This window comes from Schistocerca gregaria, chromosome 1 (assembly GCF_023897955.1).
Source record: "Schistocerca gregaria isolate iqSchGreg1 chromosome 1, iqSchGreg1.2, whole genome shotgun sequence".
Lineage (NCBI taxonomy): Eukaryota > Metazoa > Arthropoda > Insecta > Orthoptera > Acrididae > Schistocerca > Schistocerca gregaria.
The window spans coordinates 1,201,021,573-1,201,044,700 of NC_064920.1; the positions used below are offsets into that span (position 1 = coordinate 1,201,021,573).

At 39.3% G+C, this 23,128-nt stretch overlaps 1 protein-coding gene across 1 annotated transcript in view; it reads left to right on the forward strand.

The window, feature by feature from the left end:
- LOC126298732 (kelch-like protein 10) overlaps positions 1–23,128 on the forward strand; it is a 151,967-nt gene that overhangs the window by 119,342 nt on the left and 9,497 nt on the right. The window contains exon 6 of the mRNA XM_049990211.1: positions 16,680–16,802. Coding sequence (XP_049846168.1) covers positions 16,680–16,802 — 123 coding nt within the window. The remainder of the gene's footprint in view (positions 1–16,679; positions 16,803–23,128) is intronic.

The window sequence follows — 23,128 nt, forward strand, 5'->3', positions numbered from 1 at the left end:
GTAATTCTGATGACAAGCATGCACTCATTCAATGGCCTGAATTCAGTACCTGGCACACATGAGTCATAACTGTTTGCAATTTTGATGGGCGTACTGTGCGGACCTCATCAGTGACCTTCTACCAACATTCTCTAAACATCTTGTGCCATCTGTTCAATTGAAAGCTTCCTCAAACATTCAAAAAGTTTCCAGTGGCATCTTTTTGAGCTTCACAGAAAACTTCATAGCTTAGTGTTGCTCTAAAATTTTCTCCATCATAAATTCAACACGACCACAACATAAGGATTCATGGAAGAACCCATTCTAACCATCCAAGAGCACAGAGACAATTTAGCTATCCACCATTCAAAAACTAAGGATCCTCCCACCTTCTCTCCAACCTGTCTGACTGATCTGTGATGGGTAATCATGTCACAAAGAAAAGTGGCGCATTAGCTTCCAGACTCATCCTAAAGACTAACTCAAACCTCTGACTTGTCACAGCCTTCTCTTCTTTCCTTTAAAACTAAAAGGTATGTAGAAAGAATTTTTCACTCTGCAGCACAGTGCAGGCTGATTCGGAAATTCCTGGCAGATTAAAATAGTGTGCTAGACTAAGTTTTGAACTGAGGATCTTTGCCTTTTGCAGGGAAGTGCTCTACCAACTGAACTACGCAGCCACAACTGTGGACACATTCCCCAGGCTGTGCCTAAGCTAAGTCTCCACAGTATTCTTTCTTCCGGGAGTGCTAGTCCCTCAAGTTGTGTAGGAGAACTTCTGTGAAGTTTCAAAGGTAGGAGATAAAGTAATGGCAGAATTAAAGCTATGAGGTTTGGATAGTGAATTGTGCTTGGGTTGCTCGTTCAGTAGAGCACTTTCCTATGAAAGGCAAAGGTCCTGGGTTCAAGTCCCGATCCCACTCACAGTTTCAATCTGACAGGGAGTTTCAACAGAGTAGAGTCGTAACATGGGATGTAGCGGAGAGGGAAAAGTTATACCCGGACAGAAACCAGTGGAGGCATGTTGTTCACAAAGTTCCTACCCAGTTCACTGGAAGGAAATCCTGGTGATGATGATGATGAAGATGATGAGGAGGAGGATGAGGAAGTTTCAAACAGTTTGTATATTTGCTTTATCTATTTAAAAATAGTATTTCTTGAAAGAGGAGTGAATGGATTGTATCATGATCCTAGATTTCTGAAAATTTTTTGACAATGTGTCACATCGTCAACTAGCAACTGTTATACAGTCATACAAAGTATCTTCACATTAATGATGATGTAAATAAAATAGAAAGAAACTTCCACATGGGAAAAATATATTAAAAACAAAGATTCCAAGACTTACCAAGCGGGAAAGCGCCGGCAGACAGGCACAAGAACAAAACACACAAACACACACACACAGAATTACTAGCTTTCGCAACCGATGGTTGCTTCTTCAGGAAGGAGAGGGAAAGACGAAAGGATGTGGGATTTAAGGGAGAGGGTAAGGAGTCATTCCAATCCCGGGAGCGGAAAGACTTCCCTTAGGGGAAAAAAAGGACAGATGTACACTCGCACACATGCATATATCTTCACAGATATATGAATGCCCACTAAACCTTTGGCTAATAACAATCTGCATTCAGACTGTCCAACAAAAATCACACATGCCCCACAGAAGTGTAATTGAATGTTCAGTGGTCTCAGTGTACATAAATGAGTTATCAGATAGGGTCAGCAGCAGTATCAGATTGTTTGCTGATGTTGCTTTTGTGTACAGCATAATATCTTCCTCGGAGAATTGCAAGAAAATGCAGGATGATGTGGACAAAATTTCCACTTAGTATAATGAATAGCAAATGGAAAGAAAAGTGATGAGTGTTTTGGGTATGTCACACTGTTTGAATATCTCAGGGATAATACCAACAAGTAATGTGAAACAGGACAAAATATGAACTCTGAATTGATTCCTTTTTATGATTCTAAAAAAACGTGGTGTATCTCTAAAGGAAATTAAGATGCTAATATAATTCTTCTAGAGTCACCTCAGAAACCTGAACAAAAGTTTCTCAGTTTTCAATCCATGTCATTTTTTTAAAAAATCCTTGAGCTTCAACAGCTGTCTCCACCATCATTATCTGGAGTAAAACTACTGACTGTCAGGTCCACTTATATATACAAGGGAAGTACCATCAGGCACCTTCCAGTGGATGGCCAAAATAATTCATGTGAGGCCGCTCTTGGGAACACTGATCTACCACAGGATGAAGTGTCATCAAATGGCACAAGGGGCTCTCTCCACATTTAAAGTTGCCACACCCACCTCCATATAAGGATCAAAGCTTGGTACTATGCCATTTTATGCAGTTTTGTCAGAATATTTGGACTGACAGATGTAACTTCCAGTTATCACAAGTTTTCACATTAAGTCTTTTGCAGTGTTTAGAAAACTGATAGTATTCTGTGTAAAGTTATACATATTAGAATAACAGAATGAGTAGTGGAGTCTTTGGTGTGACGTCACATGTGCTGCACTGCTGTTGAAATAGCTTGTTAATATTTTATAAATTTTAGACTTCATTTATGTATTTTAAAGTTTATTTGTTTTAATATTTGCCATAAAAGTAACTTATTAGTGGATTTTCATTAATCTCAGTCTTTCTTCCTGTGTTATTGACTCGAGTGGTCTATTATTTGTGAGTCTGCTTTTGTCGTTCGTCTAAGCCTCGCACCTCAGTAGTGTGTTTACATTTTGTGGCATGCACTACAGCTGTAGCGGTTATAAGCTAAGTACTGACAAACTTATTTGTGCTCTGTGTTTTCAGTGTGTTGAAGTCGTTTAGTAAATTTCATGCTTTAGTTTTCAACTGACGTTTATTATTCTTTCTAGTGAAATATTTCAGTAAAATTTTCATTTAGTGTTTTAACTTTGCTTAGTGTTACAGTGGTTGTTTTAATTTTTGGGTTTTAGCTAATAATTTTGTGATAGTTGTTTTCAGTAACTGTAAAATTATACCATGAATGAAAAGTGTGGGCTCTGTCATAGGGTTGTGAGTAGTGGATTGCACTGTGGGATTTGTTCAAAGTATTTTCATTGGGGGGGAATGCAGTGGGGAGACCAGTGGTCATTTTAGGGAGATCCTCTCCTGGGAATGTAGAACCTGTAGTAGAAACAAGTTAATAGAGGAGCAGGAGCATGAGATCTGTGCCCTTCAGGTGCAGTTACAATGCGCAAAGGAGGAACTAGATAGGTTGAGGAGGGTGAAGGGTGGTGGGGAATGGGAACTGGCAGTCGGCAAGAAGGTAGCTAGGAAGAGGATGTACTCAGACAGTTTTACTTTGCATACATGCAATAGATACGACCAACTGTCAGAGTTGAGGGGAGAGGAGCCTCGTGTAGCTGTAGATGTAGGTAACTTGCAGCAGTCCTCAGCAATTAGGAGGCCTAGGTTAGTTGCAAAGTCTAGCAGAAAGAAGGTTCTGCTGCTAGGTAGTTCCCACAGTAGAGGTGTGGGCCAGCAGTTGCAGGAAGTGTTGGGGAGTGAGTGCCAGGTCACCAGCATTGTGAAGCCTAGTGCAGGGTTGGCTCAGGTGACTGAAAGCATAGGGGAGTTATGTAAGAATTTTACGAAAGAGGATTAGATAGTGATAGTGGGTGGAACAGGGAACAGTCTCGATAGGGATGGGGAATATGATGTCAGTGGTGACGTGGTTAAGATAGTTACTCAAACTAGTGGCACTAATGTGCACTTCTTGCAACTGTTCCAGCGTCATGATCGGCCTCACCTTAATGCGGCTGTTAGGCGCGTTAATGTGGGGCTGGGGAGGGTGACTGATGGCGGAGGGGTGGATCACATCTCAGTGGTGCTAGTTGGGTCTATCAGTAGATGGGGTTTCACTAGGCATGGCCTGCACCTCAATAGGTATGGGATGGGGAGGCTGGCTAAGCTTATAGGTGACAGTGTAGTGGGTGGTGGTGGTGGCAGTGGTATCACTCATGGAAAAATTCCTGTAGTAGTTGGTGTTAGAGCTGCACCTTTTTTAAACTGAAGTCATCTGATAGGTATACCTGCTTAAAGTAAGTGCCTCTAACTAAGGGCTCACCTCCAGAGGATGTAATGTTTCCAAGTAGAGAAGGAATTAGCATATTTCATCAAAATATAAGAGGTATTAGAGATAAAGTTAGTGAACTGCTAATAGATGTTAACTCTGAAATTATTGGTATATCAGAGCACTACTTAAATAATTTGATAATTCAGAGGCTTCCTTTACCAGGCTACAGATTAGCTGGCTGTTTCTCAAGGAGTTCCTTGCGGGGTGGGGGATTGGCTCTGTACGTAAAAACAGTATTTCATTTTAGTCCATAGGCGTACCACGACACTGCACTGAACAGATATTTGAAAGTTGTGCAGCATTAGTTGAATTTAGTGAAACTAAACTTCTAACTGCCGTTGTTCACAGGTCCCGTAACTCCAACTTCAGAGCATTTTTGCTTAAGCTAGAGAGGGTTCTTGATTCACTTTGTAGGAAGTACCAGAAAGTAGTTATATGTGGTGACTTCAATATTAATTTTGTACATGATTGTGCAAAAAAAGGATGTTGGTAGATCTCCTAAATTCATATGATCTGATGCAAACTGTTTTTTTCCAATTGGTGTGCAGGGGAACAGTAGCACAATCACAGACAATATTTTTATTCATTCTTCACTACTAGATGGGCTTTCTGTTATTAATAGGGTGAATGGCCTTTCCGACCATGATGTACAAATTTTAACACTAAAAGGTTTTTGTACTCAAACCAATGTCGTGTTTAATTACAAACTACATAGGAAAGTTAATCCAACAGTAATAGAGAGTTTTTCAAAACTTGTCAAAGAACAAGAGTGGCAAGATGTTTATAGTGCCGATAATATAGATGATAAATACAATGCTTTCCATAACACATTTCTCATGCCCTTCGAGAGTTGCTTTCCATTAGAACATTCTAAATGGGGTACTAGCAGTAATGGACAGCCCGGTTGGCTGAGTAGTGGGATAAGGATATCATGTAGAACAAAGCGGGAATTATATAAAAATGTTAGAAGTAGTTACAATCAAGCTACAGTAGCCCATTACAAACAGTATTGTAAGGTGCTTAAAAACGTTATTAGCAAGGCAAAAAGTATGTGGTATGCAAATAGAATAGCTAATTCACAGGTGTTGAGTGGTACTTAAGTAAATAAATTAGTGAAATCAGAGTGTAGTAGAAATTGGAATATAAATGAAAAACTTGGTTTAGTTTAGAGAGTTACATACTGGCAAACAGTGGGCAGAACAGCAAAGCAGAAGAGACAATGACCGTGAAGTCAGCAAGTTCCACATAAGCGGACGCTGTCGATTCAGCCGTCAGTGCATCGCCCGACCGGCTCACGTGTTTCTCAGTTGTCACATGTGAGCAAAGGCCTACATTCCAAGAGCCAATGACCAACGTTAAGAAGATTCTTCGAGAAGCTTTTCAACATGACAGAAGAGGCAATGACCATGAAGTCGTTCACCTCCAGTAAACTGAAGTGAATAAATACGCGAGACGCAGTGGGCCCGACAGACGAAGGAAGAGGGACGAAGAAAAGAGAGGAGTAACAGTAGTTTTCAGTCAGTTTCGATGCTGAAGACCGTCATGCAAGAAGAGACTACATCATACACAGACGCACCAAGTCCGCCGCTGTAATGGAATAGCAAGCAGCAGCCTCGTCCACAGAAGACAGAAGTTAAAAGGTATTTGCAGTCTGATTTATACGTACCTGGGTGACTCGCGAGGACGGGAAGGAGACGGCCTCACATCAGCAGTCACCTGTGTGCTGGGATGAAGACCTGATAGCTAAAGACTGGCAAGCAGGAGTCCGTTGTTCGAGTCCGGGACACTGGCCTTCCCCTGCCGCGCCGCTCCGCTGGCCGACGCGCAACACACGCGGCCACTTAGAGAAGAGAAACACTGGGACGCCACATCCAAGGTATCACCATCTGATGTACAACTTCGCTCGCAATAATTAAATGGGCCACCTCATGCTGCGCATCTCCAGTCAGCTGGGCGAGACGGTGACATGAGATACACACTGCCACACGTAATCAGACGCTGCCGCCACAGCAGAAGGCTACACAAAAAACAGCTGCCCTTCTCCAAGCCAGAACATCGAGTAAGAAAACAGTTGTACGAAACTTGCAATAAAAGTTATCTTATGTAAAAATGCTGTTTCATTCTACCTCATACCTGAGCCAAGGAAGAATCCACCCTGCCCACATGTTGTTAAGAGAGAAAAGTAATTAATTTATTTAGTATCTTCACCGTGACATAATGCTTTAGAATGCTCATCCTGACAACTGACTTGCATCAAAAGAGAAAACACAGTTACATTTAGTAGCAGAAGTGCTACATTTAGTGACCAGAACTGTTACACAGGATAAAATTAAAGCCATATGGTCAGCTGTGAAGGAAGTGTCTGGTCAGCAGCACAAGGTTGACGATATAAAGTCAGTTCGCAGTAATAATATTTCTGTTACTGATAAATCAGATATATGTACAATATGTAACAACCATTTTCTGAGCATTGCTGATGAATTAAATAAAAATTTAGTTTCTAGAGGAAATCATATAAATTTCTTAGCAAATGCCATTCTGAGATTGACGTCTGAAATACTCCTCTGTGATACAGACAAGAGGGAGATTGAATTAATAATTAAATCACTGAAGACTAAGGACTCTCATGGTTCTGATCGAGTGTCTAGTAGAATATTAAAGTACTGTGCTGCACATGTTAGCCCTATATTTAGCCATATTTGTAATTTTTCCTTTAGGAATGGTCAGTTTCCTGAGCGAATTAAGTACTCAGTAGTAAAGCCACTTTATAAAAAGGGAGAAAGGGACAATGTGGATAATTTTAGACCTATTTCTATGCCATCAGTGTTTGCAAAAGTTATCAAAAAGGCTGTGTATGTAAGGTTAATTGATCATTTTATATCACATGATTTGCTATCAAATGTACATTTCGGCTTTAGAAGTCGTTTGACAACTGAGAATGCTATATTCTCTTTTCTCTGTGAGGTACTGGATGGGCTAAACAAAAACTTTCGAAAACTTGGCGTATTTTTTTGATTTAAGAAAGGCATTTGACTGCATTGATCTCACAATATTGCTCCAGAAGTTGGACCATTACGGAATAAGGGGAGTAGCTAACAATTGGTTCACCTCTTACTTTAGCAACAGGCAGCAAAAGGTCATTATTCACAAGGTTGATAACGGCTGTAATGTGGGTACTGTCAAGTGGGGGGTGCCCCAGGGATCAGTGTTGTTCCTTATTTATATAAATGATATGCCCTCTAGTATTATGGGTAACTCTAAAATATTTCTGTTTGCTGTTGGTAGTAAAGGATGTTGTGTGCAACATTGACTCAGTTTCAAGTAGTGCAGTACATGACCTCAGTTCATGGCTTGTAGAAAATAAACTAACATTAAATCACAGTAAGACTCAGTTTTTTCAGTTTCAAACACACAATTCAACAAAACTTGACGTTTTAATCTCACAGAGCAGGCATATGATCAGTGAAACTGAACAGTTCAAATTCCTTGGTGTTCAGATAGATAGTAAGCTGTCATGGAAAGCCCACATTCAGGATCTTGTTCAAAGACTTAATACTGCCATTTTCACTATTCGAGCGGTATCGTGAGTGAGTGATACTTCAACACGTAAATTAGTCTACTTTGCTTATTTTCATTCACTTATGTCATATAGTATTATGTTTTGGGGAAACTCTTCCCATTCTAGAAGGATATTTTTGGCTCAGGAACGGGCAGTTCGGGCAATAAGTGGTGTGAGTTAACGAACCTCTTGTTGACCTCTGTTCATGAGCCTGGGTATTTTGACTTTGGCCTCTCAATATGAATATTCCTTATTGTTGTTTCTTGTTACCAATATTAGTTTATTTCCAACAATAAGCAGCTTTCACTTGGTTAATACTCGGCAGAAATCAAACCTCCATTTGGATCGGACTTCCTTAACCCTTGTGCAAAAAGGTGTGCAGTATACTGCTGCATCCATTTCAATAAGCTGCCACTCGAATTCAAAAATCTTAGCAGTAATCCATGTGCTTCCAAATCGAAACTGAAGAGTTTCCTCATGGGTCAGTCCTTCTATTCTGTCGAGGAGTTCCTTGAAAAATTAAGCTGATTCTCATTGTATTGCTGATAGCATTTGCTTAAACTTATGGACTGATTTTCTTTCAGCTTCATGAACATTTATTTTTATCTGTTATTACTTTTATGTTGTAAGCTCATGTACTGACACGTTCCAAGACCTTGGAGATTTGCTTCTCAATTTGCTCCTACAGAACTTGACATGTAAATAAAAAAATAAATAAATAAATAAAAGTATATGCTTTTCTCTAACATGGGAATGGTCCAATCTGATATATCAAAACCCACCACTAAATTTATTATGCAGGAAGAATACAGCGAAAGAAATGCAGTGTCAAAATTTTAACTGTTAAAACACACTGCAAGTCTTTTTTAAAAATAGTTGAATTTACTCATTTTTACGGTGTGACTTATTACAGTGGTTTGTACAGCCCTTTCTGCCTAGCTCATGATCAGCTATGACAAGAGTGCATAGCACCACTTAATGCTATTATCTGGAGTGATATAAGCAAATTTGAAGCACCTAAACAATACAAGAAATGTCATCTATGATTAATGTTTGAAAGAAGAGCCAGTTTGTATTGACATCTAAATTGCAACTTATGTAATTCTTACAAAGATGACTAGCAGAGGAAACATGACTTTAATTTACTGAAACGAAATATTTCTTCCACATTGATCATTTTATAACAATCCCTGTAGCATTGTTACTATGATAATTTTTGAACATTGTATATTTTAGTAACAATAAAACACTTCCTTCTTTATTTCCCATAGTTATCACAGTAAAACAAAGTGTCATTTGAATAGTGCAAACAAACATATTCCTTACACCAGACACTCCTGAGGAAAGAAAAATTAATGCTTTCAGCCACATCACAGTAATTACTAGTTTTATTCAGACAGAAGATGGTGGAGTAAGAAATGGTCCTGGCCGTTGCTCTGCTGCATACTGTGCACACTTACAGCAATTTGTAAAATGTGCCAGTGCAAACTGATAATGCACAGATAACTGAAATCTAAGAATTTTGTTCTCCTGATACACCTCAAATGCCATGGAGCTATCAGAAATTCCACTGTACAACAATTTCCTTACAAATACATTCCACAGTTGGAAAATTTCTTTGTTAAGAGTCTCTAGGCTTACTCCCAAACAAGATTCTAATGGCCCTTTTTTGTAGTTTAAAAGTGCTATTAGCTGTTTTAGAGTTTCCCCTGAAGGTGACCCCATATCTAAGATGAGAATGAAACTACGCATGATATGCATTCAATACTGTTTTCTCACTACAGCATGATTTTAATGAACAAAGAAGATAACATGTTTTGCTCAGTTCAGCATTGAGATATTCAATATGCTTATTCCATCTGATGTTACTCTGCAGCCAAAGTCCTAAGAATTTGGTTTTAGTACTGTTACCAACTGGCTCGTCATTGATAGAGACTGATGGGATAAACATGTCCTTGTTAGGAACATTGTGGAATTTTAGAGCAACTGTTTTCTTACTGTTTATTACAAGCTGATTACTCTGTGCCCAGTTACTAAGTTGTTTCGTGATCGTGTTTACTGTCTGCTGTAACTGTTCATCGTCACCTCCTTTTAGTAGAATCATGGTGTCATCTGCAAATGTGATTGTTCTGTGTGCATCAATATTTAAGCTTAGATCATTTATGTACAGAAGAAACAGAAGGGGTCCCAATATGGATCCTTGGGGTACACCACATTTTATTTGTTTATAGTCAGATAAGTGATTAGATACAGTTTTTAGTTCAATATTTGTGTGCTTGACGCACACTGCCTACATACGATTTGTCAGGAAGGAACTGATCCACTTGTTGGTCAGACCTCGAATACCATATCTTTCTAGCTTTGATAGCAGAATTTTATGGTCCACCATGTCAAAAGTTTTTGACAAGTCAATAAAGACTCCTATTGTTTCCTGTTTTTTGTCCATCAGGTTTAGGATGGAATTGATGCACTCATAGATAGCAGTTGTTGTTGACCTCTTATTTCTGAATCCATGTTGTTCATTACATAGGATGCTGTTTTTATTAATAAATTTCATAAGTTTCTCATACATCACTTTTTTCCAGTACTTTAGAGATGCAGGAGGAAATTGTGATGGGTCTGTAGTTATTTACATTGTCTTTATCCCCTTTTTTATATACAGGAATAACTTTTGATGTTTTCAACACATCAGGGAAAGTGCCTGCCTGAAGTGAGCAGTTGCATAAATGTGTGAATACTTCAATCAGGTTTGATGTGCTCTTCTTTAACATTGTTGCAGGTATACCATCAATACCTGCCAATTTGGAATTTTTTAGTCCTTTTATTGCTTTAGCTACTTCATCTTGTGAAACAGAACTGATGTACATTGATCCTCTACATGCACTTATTTAATATTCATTTGCGTGGGTGCTCTTAAAGTTTGATTGTAACATATTTTCAGCAACACCTGTGAAAAAGTTGTTAAATGTGTTGGCTACTTCTAAGGGGTATGTTACTTTTTTATTTTTATGTGATAGTGTTATATTTTTCCAAGGTTGTCTGTATTCTCCGCATTCTTTTTTTATAACACTCCACATAGCCTTTGATTTATTAGCTGAATTATAAATGATTTCATCATTATGCATTATTTTTGCTGCTTTTATTACATTTCTTAATGTTTTGGAGTATTTTTTATAGTATGCGCATACTACAGGTGAGGAATTTTTTGAGTTACATATTTCATGAAGTAGTCTTTTCTTCTGGCTTGAAACTCTTATTCCCTTTGTGATCCAGCTGTTTGTTCTAGAGTTTCCCCATATGGTTAATGTTTTCAGTGGGAATGCAAGTTCAAAGAAATGGGTTAATACATCAATGAAAGTGTTGAATTTTTCATTTATATCGTTCATTTTGTACACTCCTAGCCATTTTTCTTTCTGTAATAAGTTGTTGAAGTAGTTCACATTATGCTGATTATAACTTCGATATGCTGTTCTGAAAGACATGTTGTTAATAATACTGCCTTGTACTTTTACGCTTAATATTTGAGCAAGATGATCACTAAAACCTGCATTGAAAATTCTTAGTGAGGTGTTGTGTAAACTCAAGGTTCAAAATGGTCTCCCTATTTCCACTGTTCGTGAGGAAGTCAATATTGAAGTCACCACAGATTATCAATTCACAATCCATTTTATTTACTTTATTTAGCAGTGACTCCATTTTGCTTAAGAAAAGTTCAAAATTCCCGGACGGTGATCGGTAAACTGTAGCAATAACCAGGTTGAACTGAGTAATTTTTATAGCTGCAATTTCATAATCCTTTTCGACATTTGCCCTAGTTAAGTCAGGTAGTGTAATAAAATCTACATTATCCTTTGTGTAAATTGCTACCCCACCCTGCTTGCTGTTTTTCCTGCAGTAGTAAGTAGCCAAGGCAAATTTGTTTATTTTCGTATTCTGGATTAATTCTGGGTTAAGCCAGTGCTCAGAAATGCATAACACTGAGATATCATTAAGTTCGTGTGTTAATAGAACGTTAATTTCATCGATCTTATTACGCAGGGATTGCACATTATGGTGATAAATTTTTAGTTCAGGCGTATTCACGATTTGGTAATTGGGAATCATATTTACAGCATCACATACCTCTAGTTTAAATTAGGAATGTCAGCAGTGTTGTATTTTCGTTCTTCTTTCATTTTGTTTTCTTCACTTTTGAAGGCCAGACATACCAACAATTAAAGGGAACAGCCATGGGTACCAGGATGGCCCCCTCGTATGCCAACCTATTTATGGGTCGCTTAGAGGAAGCCTTCTTGGTTACCCAAGCCTGCCAACCCAAAGTTTGGTACAGATTTATTGATGACATCTTCATGATCTGGACTCACAGTGAAGAACAACTCCAGAATTTCCTCTCCAACCTCAACTCCTTTGGTTTCATCAGATTCACCTGGTCCTACTCCAAATCCCATGCCACTTTCCTAGACGTTGACCTCCATCTGTCCAATGGCCAGCTGCACACATCCGTCCACATCAAACCCACCAACAAGCAACAGTACCTCCATTATGACAGCTGCCACCCATTCCATATCAAACGGTCCCTTCCCTACAGCCTAGGCCTTCGTGGCAAACGAATCTGCTCCAGTCCTGAATCCCTCGACCATTACACCAACAACCTGAAAACAGCTTTCGCATCCCGCAACTACCCTCCCAAACTGGTACAGAAGCAGATAACCAGAGCCACTTCCTCATCCCCTCAAACCCAGAACCTCTCACAGAAGAACCCCAAAAGTGCCCCACTTGTAACAGAATACTTCCCGGGACTGGATCAGACCTTGAATGTGGCTCTCCAGCAGGGATACGACTTCCTAAAATCCTGCCCCGAAATGAGATCCATCCTTCATGAAATCCTCCCCACTCCACCAAGAGTGTCTTTCCGCCGTCCACCTAACCTTCGTAACCTCTTGGTTCATCCCTATGAAATCCCCAAACCACCTCCCCTACCCTCTGGCTCCTACCCTTGCAACCGCCCCCGGTGTAAAACCTGTCCTATGCACCCTCCCACCACCACCTACTCCAGTCCTGTAACCCGGAAGGTGTACACGATCAAAGGGAGAGCCACATGTGAAAGCACCCACGTGATTTACCAACTGACCTGCCTGCACTGTGATGCTTTCTATGTGGGAATGACCAGCAACAAACTGTCCATTCGCATGAATGGACACAGGCAGACAGTGTTTGTTGGTAATGAAGATCACCCTGTGGCTAAACATGCCTTGATGCACGACCAGCACATCTTGGCACAGTGTTACGCCATCCGAGTTATCTGGATACTTCCCACCAACACCAACCTATCCGAACTCCGGAGATGGGAACTCGCCCTTCAGTATATCCTCTCTTCTCGATATCCGCCAGGCCTCAACCTCTGCTAATTTCAAGTTGCCGCCACTCATACCTCACCTGTCTTTCAACAACTTCTTTGCCTCTGTACTTCCGCCTCGACTGACATCTCTGCCCTTACTCTTTGCCTTTAAATATGTCTGCTTGTGTCTGTGTATGTGCGGATGGATATGTGTGTGTGTGTGCGAGTGTACACCTGTCCTTTTTTTCCCCTAAGGGAAGTCTTTCCGCTCCCGGGATTGGAATGACTCCTTACCCTCTCCCTTAAAACCCACATCCTTTCATTTTTCCCTCTCCTTCCTTCCTTCCTGACGAAGCAACTGCCAGTTGCGAAAGCTCGTAATTCTGTGTGTGTGTTTGTGTGTTTTGTTCATGTGCCTGTCTGCCGGCGCTTTCCCGCTTGGTAAGTCTTGGAATCTTTGTTTTTAATATATTTTTCCCATGTGGAAGTTTCTTTCTGTTTTATTTACATCATCATTAATTTGAACCCAACAATTACGTTTGTTATTTATTTGGGTTTATGTTGGTCATTAATGGGGGTAATGGGACTTTGTGGCCATCCTGTAGAGTAAATCTTTTGGATAGCTTTTCTTTCACAGTTTTTTAAGTTTCATTTTGGCAGTTTATTACTTTTGCAAGTCTTTCATCCATTTACGGTACATGGTCTGATTTTACAAAGCAAAATTGCTTTTGCACACTGCTAAGCATTATGCATTAAACACAGTGAATATTAATTCAGTTTTATCCCCACTGTTAACACTTGTTGTTGTTGTTGTTGTTGTTGTGGTCTCCAGTCCTGAGACTGGTTTGATGCAACTCTCCATGCTACTCTATCCCGTGCAAGCTTCTTCATCTCCCAGTACGAACTGCAGCCAACATCCTTCTGAATCTGCTTAGTGTATTCATCTCTTGGTCTCCCTCTACGATTTTTACCCTCCACGCTGCCCTCCAATGCTAAATTGGTTATCCCTTGATGGCTCAGAACATGTACTACCAACTGATACCATCTTCTTGTCAAGTTGTGCCACAAACTCCTCTTCTCCCCAGTCCTATTCTGTTCCTCCTCATTAGTTATGTGATCTACCCATCTAATCTTCAGCATTCTTCTGTAGCACCACATTTCAAAAGCTTCTATTCTCTTCTTGTCCAAACTATTTATCATCCATGTTTCACTTCCATACGTGGCCTCACTCCATACAAATACTTTCAGAAACAACTTCCTGACACTTAAATCTATACTCGATGTTAACAAATTTCTCTTCTTCAGAAATGCTTTCCTTTGCCATTGCCAGTCTACATTTTATATCCTCTCTACTTTGACCATCATCAGTTATTTTGCTCCCCAAATAGCAAAACTCCTTTACTACTTTAAGTGTCTCATTTCCTAATCTAATTCCCTCAGCATCACCTGACTTAATTCGAGCATATTCCATTATCCTTGTTTTGCTTTTGTTGATGTTCATCTTATATCCTCCTTTCAAGACACTGTCCATTCCATTCAACTGCTCTTCCAAGTTCTTTGCTGTCTCTGACAGAATTACACTGTCATCAGCGAACCTTAAAGTTTTTATTTCTTCTCCATGGATTTTAATACCTACTTGTTAACACTTATGCTACCAAAAAGGCAACTGGGAATTGTTATGGATACTGAATGAGTTGCAAATTTGAGTGAACAGTAACTGCAGACAATTGTTTTAGAGAAACTATCAATGAAAACTGAAATTCGCTTTACAAATTATGATCGTTCCAACTCGTGTCATCTGTTTACTAGTTGGTCATCAACCAAGGATATGTGCCCCCATCTTGTGCATGGACAGTGGCTGCTACAGTTCTGGTAGGGGTGGGCAATTCTCCAGCCACCTGGTGAGCTATGAATTTCCTAATTTTCAACATTTTAAAAAAAAATACTTGCACGCATCTTAACAGCTAAAATTTTGACAGGGTCTTTCTTTTGCTGTATTCTCCCAGTTTAAAAAATTTCAATATGTAAGACTAGAATATTCCCTTGTGAGAAACATAGTAACAAGGCAATCTAGAAGTAATATCCATTTCTACTTATGTGAGTAGATTAGACCAAACTGTAACTGGTTGTTTGAATACTTTACAGAAAATACCTGCAATTGATCCCTTTACCAGTTAATGAACAATGTGGCCATGAAGCCTTTGCTGCGTAATGGGGTCTAGAGAACATGAAGTGTGAATGAATGGACTTTTTACTTCTAACAGACTGTCTCTTATGAGTTTCCCCAGTACCACAAGCATATGAATATTTAAAAACATTACAGATTCATCAAGACTGTCTCCAGGCATAGGATCTGTCTCCTATGTAATCATCCCATTACATATTCCTACCAGCTGTTACTTCTCAATACATAGTGAGAAAGTTCTGGCAAAATGTAAATAATTCATGAGTAAGGGATACCAATCATCAAATAGCAGAAGCATAGAGTCATCAACAGACAGACTGAAAAACAGAAAGAAAACTTGCTAGTTTTCAGTATAAATCCTTTGACAAGTTAGAGTACAAACACATACCTCACCCACACAACATCCTGGTCTATCCCCATGTCATTCACAGTCTCGTCTCCTTGCCTTTGGAATCATATCCCTGTGAAAGATTCAAATGCTAGACCTGCCTGAATCTTCCACCTAACACTTCCTACTCCAGTTGTGTTACAGGCTTAGCCATTCCCATCAGAGGCAGCACCACCTATGAAAACAGCTATGTCATATACCAAGTCCGTGCAATCATTGCACAGCTTTTTATGCCAACCAGCTGTCCACCATAAAGAATGACCACTGCCTAACTGTGGCCATGAACACAGTTGACAACTCATTGGCACGACATTCTGCTCAGCACAACACACTTGAATTCAATGGCTGCTTCAAAACTCGTGCCATTTGGATCCTTCCCTCCAGCACAGCATTTCTGAACAACATAGATGGGAGTTATCTTTGTGACACACCCTTCATTCCCATAATCCTTCTGTCCTCGGTCTCTGCTAGTAAGTTTTCTTTCTCTGTTGTGTGTGCCTATCAGTAATTAAATACTTCTGCTATTTGGTGAGTGATCTCCTTTACTTCTAAACTATTTACATTCTATCCAGGCTTTCCTTACTATATGGAATTTATTTTCAAAAGAATCAAAATGAGGTTCCTTTAATTTTGAGCCATTTCCTCTCTTCTTAAACTCTATTAGTGAAGGCCTTAAAATATAGCAAACCTGAAATATCAGGCTGCTGATCAAGCCTATTTCACTACACTTTTATTAATATTATTATATTTTTGTCTTTAATGTTATGACTAACAAATTTTTAATCTCATTTGAAACTCGTATTTATAAAATAAGCATAAAGATTTTGTTGGGCTCGTGGGTGAGCTAGATTGGCTGACTGTGTTGTTGCATGTGTATGAGTGTGTACTTGAACTGGAATAGCAGAGGCAGCTCTTGAGCGGATGATGTATCTGTACTGTTACATATGTCACCTTCAGGTGGCTGATTACTTTTTTCTTACTGTTTCCTTCCCATAATCCCCCTTTTTATGATAAGTTAATAAACTCAGAAATGTTCAGTATATCAAGTTACCTCTTACATTGCAAATTAAATAACAGCTAATACATTTCAATCAAAATTTCAGATTTTAGATTCCACTTATTTCTTTTACAGCTGAAATGCTGGATCCAGAAAAAACACTTGGCTGGAGTGAAATATGTCCAATGCATTATGCAAGAAGTAATTTTGGTGCTGTTGTCCTTGATAACCATATTTATGCAATTGGGGGCTATGATGGTAATATACCAAAATACAGTTTAGTTTTTAGTTTTTTTAGTTACTTCCATGTTCTACGGATCATTTCCATAATAAATTGTAATGATGTGGAATGAGTCATTTTACATTCACATGACAACTTAATTTGTTGATATGGCTACATGCAAAACAATTCGAAATGAACTTTTGTAACTTATGTTAGAAGTGTGCCAAGAAGACATTTCAAACCAAATAAGGCAATCAGCATTTTACCTGGTGTTGTTCTTGTGGTCTTAAGTCCAGAGACTGGTTTGATGCAGCTCTCCATGCTACTCTATCCTGTGCAATCTTCTTCATCTCCAAGTACCTACTACAACCTACAACCTTCTGAATCTGCTTAGTGTCTTCATCTCTTGGTCTCCCTCTACAATTTTTACCCTCCACACTGCTGTCCAATACTAAATTGGTGAGCCCTTGATGCCTCAGAATATGCCCTACCAACATATCCCCTCGTCTAGTCAAGTTGTGCCACAAATTTCTCTTCTCTCCAATTCTATTCAATACCTCCTCATTAGTTATGTGATCTACCCATCTAATCTTCAGCATTCTTCTGTAGCGCCACATTTCGAAAGCTTCTATTCTCTTCTTGTCTAAACTTTTTACTGTCCATCTTTCACTTCCATTCATGGCTACACTCCATACAAGTACTTTCAGAAACAACTTCCTGGCACTTAAATCTATACTTGATGTTAACAAATTTCTCTTCTCAAAAATGCTTTCCTTGCCATTGCCAGTCTACATTTTACATCCTCTCTACTTCAACTATCATCAGTTATTTTGCTCCCCAAAGAACAAAACTCGTCTACTACTTTAAGTGTCTCATTTCCTAATCTAACTCCCTCAGCATCACCCGACTAAATTCGACTACATTCCATTATCCTTGTTTTGCTTTTGTTGATGTTTATCTTATATCCTGCTTTCAAGACACTGTCCATTCTCCCCAACTTGACTAGAAGAAGGGATCGGTTGGTATATCATGTTCTGAGGCCATAAATTCAACTACACACTTAGGAATTGCTTAGTGTATTCATCTCTTGACTGATTTAACGTATAACTGAAGTTTAACAAATTACTTTTAGCACTCATGTGGATGACCTAACACTTTTTGTTATTTAGGATCAACTACCAATTTTTGCACTATTCAGATATCTTTTCTAAATCATTTTGCAATTTGTTTTGATCTTCTGATGACTTTATTAGTTGATAAGCGACAGTGTCATCTGCAGACAACCTCAGACAGCTGCTCAGATTGTCTCCCAAATCGTTTATATAGATAGGGAACAGCAAAGGGCCTATAACATTACCTTGGAGAACACCAGCAATCACTTTTGTTTTACTCTATGACTTTCCATCAGTTACTACGAACTATGACCACTCTGACAGGATATCGCAAATCCAGTCACATAACTGAGATGATATTCCATAAGCATGCAATTTCACTATAAGCCACTTGTGTGGTTCAGTGTCAAAAGCCTTCTGGAAATCCAGAGACATGGAATTGATCTGAAACCACTTGTCAGTAGGACTCAACACTTCATGCAAATAAAGAGCTAGTTGTGTTTCACAAGAACAATGTTTTCTAAACCCATGTTGACTGTGTGTCAATAGAACATTTTCTTTGAGGTAATTCATAATGTTCGAACACAATATATGTTCCAGAATCCTGCTGCATATTGACGTTAATGATATGGGCCTGTAATTAAGTGCATTACTACTACTACCTTTCTTGAACATTGGTGTGACCTGTGCAACTTTCCAGTCTTTGGGTAATGATCTTTTGTCAAGCGAATGGTTGTATATGATTGTCAAGTATGGAGCTAGTGCATCAGCATACACTGAAAGGAACCATATTGGTGTACAGTCTGGACCAGAAGACTTGCTTTTATTAAGCGATTTAAGTTGTTTCACTACTCCGAGGATATTTACTTCTACGTTACTCATGTTGGAAGCTGTTCTTGATTCGAATGCTGGAATATTTACTTCGTCTTCTTTTGTGATGGCATTTCAGGAGGCTGTTTTTGTAATTCATCTTTGGCAGCACTGTCTTAAATAGAATCTCCATTGCTATTGTGCAGAGAAGGCATTGATTGTTTCTTGCCGCTAACATACTTCACATACGACCAGAATCTCTTTGGATTTTTTGCCAGGTTTCGAGACAAAGTTTCACTGTGGAAACTGTTATAAGCATCATGCATTGAAGTCTGCCTAAATTTGAAATAAATGTTATCAAGGCACAAGAAAAAAATTGACATTACCAGTGGTGATTAATCTGATTGCCCAATGAAGAAAAGAAAGTTGCAGAAGACTAAGTGGAAATTTGAAGCAAAGATGATGTTCAATGTAATTGTTTCTGGTGCTAAGATCATTTTAGTTTCTCAGGTCATCTTGTAGCTTCATAATTGTTTCTTCTAGAAAAGTTCTCCTTGTATTGTTTTAAATTTCGTAAAGATACTTTAGAGGAAATGTGTTCAGCTTACATAGTTTTGCCTAGGAAAGATATTGCCATAAGTTGTTGAAGCTAACCCTTATAATGACTATGACATTGGTCAAACCAGTGGTTTGATGCGGCCCGCCACGAATTCCTTTCCTGCTCTAACCTCTTCATCTCAGAGTAGCACTTGCAACCTACGTCCTCAATTATTTGCTTGACGTATTCCAATCTCTCTCTTCCTCTACAGTTTCTGCCCTCTACAGCTCCCTCTAGTACCATGGAAGTCATTCCCTCATGTCTTAGCAGATGTCCTATCATCCTGTCCCTTCTCCTTACCAGTGTTTTCCACATATTCCTTTTCTCTCTGATTCTGTGTAGAACCTCCTCATTCCTTACCTTATCAGTCCACCTAATTTTCGACATTCGTCTATAGAACCACATCTCAAATGCTTTGATTCTCTTCTGTTCCGGTTTTCCCACAGTCCATATTTCACTACCATACAATGCTGTACTCCAGACGTACATCCTCAGAAATTTCTTTCTCATATTAAGGCCCGTATTTGATATTAGTAGACTTCTATTGGCCAGAAATGCCTTTTTTGCCATAGCGAGTCTGCTTTTGATGTCCTCCTTGCTCCGTCCGTCATTGGTTATTTTACTGCATAAGTAGCAGAATTCCTTAACTTCATTGAGTTCGTGACCACCAATACAGGTGTTAAGTTTCTCGCTGTTCTCATTTCGACTACTTCTCATTACCTTCGTCTTTCTCCGTTTTACTCTCAAACTATACTGTGTACTCATTAGACTGTTCATTCCGTTCAGCACATCATTTAATTCTTCTTCACTTTCACTCAGGATAGCAATGTCATCAGCGAATTGTATCATTGATATCCTTCCACCTAGTATTTTAATTCCACTCCTTAACCTTTCTTTCATTTCCATCATTGCTTCCTTGATGTACAGATTGAAGAGTGGGGCGATAGGCTACAGCCTTGTCTTACACCCTTCTTAATATGAGCACTTCGTTCTTGATCGTCCACTTTTATTATTCCCTCTTGGTTGTTGTACATATTGTATATGACCCGTCTCTCCCTATTGCTTACCCCTACTTTTTTCAGAATCTCAAACAGCTTGCACCATTTTATATTGTTGAATGCTTTTTCCAGGTCGACAAATCCTATGAACGTGTCTTGATTTTTCTTTAGCCTTGCTTCCATTATTAGCCGTAACGTCAGAATTGCCTCTCTCGTGCCTTTACTTTTCCTAAAGCCAAACTGATCGTCACCTAGCACATTCTCAATTTTCTTTTCCATTCTTCTGTATATTATTCTTGTAAGCAGCTTCGATGCATGAGCTGTTAAGCTGACTGTGCGATAATTCTCGCACTTGTCAGCTCTTGCCATCTTTGGAATTGTGTGGATGATGCTCTTCCAAAAGTCAGATGGTATGTCACCAGACTCATATATTCTACACACCAACATGAATAGTCGTCTTGTTGCCACTTCCCCTAATGATTTTAGACTTTCTGATGGAATGTTATCTATCCCTTCTGCCTTATTTGACTGTTAGTCCTCCAAAGCTCTTTTAAATTTCAATTCTAATACTGGATCCCCTATCTCTTCTAAATCGACTCCTGTTTCTTCGTCTATCACATCAGACAAATCTTCACTCTCATAGAGGCTTTCAATGTATTCTTTCCACCTGTCTGCTCTCTCCTCTGCATTTAACAGTGTAATTCCCATTGCACTCTTACCACCGTTCCTTTTAATGTCACCAAAGGTTGTTTTGACTTTCCTGTATGCTGAGTCTGTCCTTCCGACAATCATATCTTTTTCGATGTCTTCACATTTTTCCTGCAGCCATTTCATTATAGCTTCCTTGCACTTCCTATTTATTTCATTCCTCAGTGACTTGTATTTCTGTATTCCTGATTTTCCCGGAACATGTTTGTACTTCCTCCTTTCATCAATAAACTGAAGTATTTCTTCTGTTACCCATGGTTTCTACGCAGCTACCTTCTTTGTACCTATGTTTTCCTTCCCAACTTCTGTAATGGTCCTTTTTAGAGATGTCCATTCCTCTTCAACTGGGCTGCCTACTGCGCTATTCCTTATTGCTGTTTCTATAGCGTTAGAGAACTTCAAACGTATCTCGTCATTCCTTAGAACTTCCATATCCCAGTTCTTTGCATATTGATTCTTCCTGACTAATGTCTTGAACTTCAGCCTACTCTTCATCACTACTATATTGTGATCTGAGTCTATATCTGCTCCTGGGTACGCCTTACAATCCAGTATCTGATTTTGGAATCTCTGTCTGACCATGATGTAATCTAATTGAAATCGTTCTGTATCTCCCAGCCTTTTCCAAGTATACCTCCTCCTCTTGTGATTCTTGAACAGGGTATTCGCACATACTAGCTGAAACTTGTTACAGAACTCAGTTAGTCTTTCTCCTCTTTCATTCCTTGTCCCAAGCCCATATTCTCCTGTAACCTTTTCTTCTACTCCATCCCCTACAACTGCATTCCAGTCGCCCATGACTATTAGATTTTCATCCCCCTTTACATATTGCATTACCCTGTCAATATCCTCATACACTTTCTCTATCTGTTCATCTTCAGCTTGCGACGTCAGCATGTATACCTGAACTATCTTTGTCGGTGTTGGTCTGCTGTCGATTCTGATTAGAACAATCTGGTCACTGAACTGTTCACAGTAACACACCCTCTGCCCTACCTTCCTATTCATAATGAATCCTACACCTGTTATACCATTTTCTGCTGCTGTTGATATTACCCGATACTCATCTGACCAGAAATCCTTGTCTTCCTTCCACTTCACTTCACTGACCCCTACTTTATCTAGATTGAGCCTTTCCATTTCCCTTTTCAGATTTTCTAGTTTCCCTACCATGTTTAAGCTTCTGACATTCCATGCCCCTACTCGTAGAACATTATCCTTTTGTTGATTATTCAATCTTTTTTTCATGGTAGCCTCCCCCTTGGCAGTCCCCTTCCGGAGATCCGAATGGGGGAATGGGGGACTATTCCGGAATCTTTTGCCAATGGAGAGATCATCATGACACTTCTTCAACTACAGGCCACATGTCCTGTGGATACACGTTACTTGTCTTTAATGCAGTGGTTTCCATTGCCTTCTGCATCCTCATGTCGTTGATCATTGCTGATTCTTCCACCTTTAGGGGCAATTTCCCACCCCTAGGGCAAGAGAGTGCCCTGAACCTCTATCCGCTCCTCTGCCCTCTTTGACAATGCCGTTAGCAGAATGAGGCTGACTTCTTATGCTGGAAGTCTTCGGCCGCCAATGCTGATTATTTATCAATATGTAGGCAGTGGCGGGATCGAACCCGGGACCGAAGACATTTTGATTATGAACCAAAGACGCTGCCCCTAGACCATGGATTAAAACTCTATGAGCCTAAAGACTCTCGGCCTTGTTGATGCTTTCCAGTGAAAGAAATCTTGTGATGAGGATCACAGACTTGAATCAGCAGTTAACTGACAAGTTTGCATCAACAATAAAAAGAGGGTGGTTAATTTTCATTATAAATGAATTGAGAATAAGTGTACTTATAATGTCCAATTTGTTTATGCTTCCAGTCTTTTAAATGACGAAAGTACTTCAGTTATACTAGGAATGTAGCTCATCATCTTATGGTAAGAGTTTTTAAGACAGTCAATAAAACATAGCATGCTCTTTGCCACAGATTGTTTTCTATCATAGATATCTCTCTTTCACAGAATCATAAACTGAATTTTAAAAAGTTGAATTCTGTGACGTTCATACACAATGAACTCCAGGGATGTTTACATCATAACAAATCTTGAGAAGTCAGTTGCCAAAATAAAGAATTT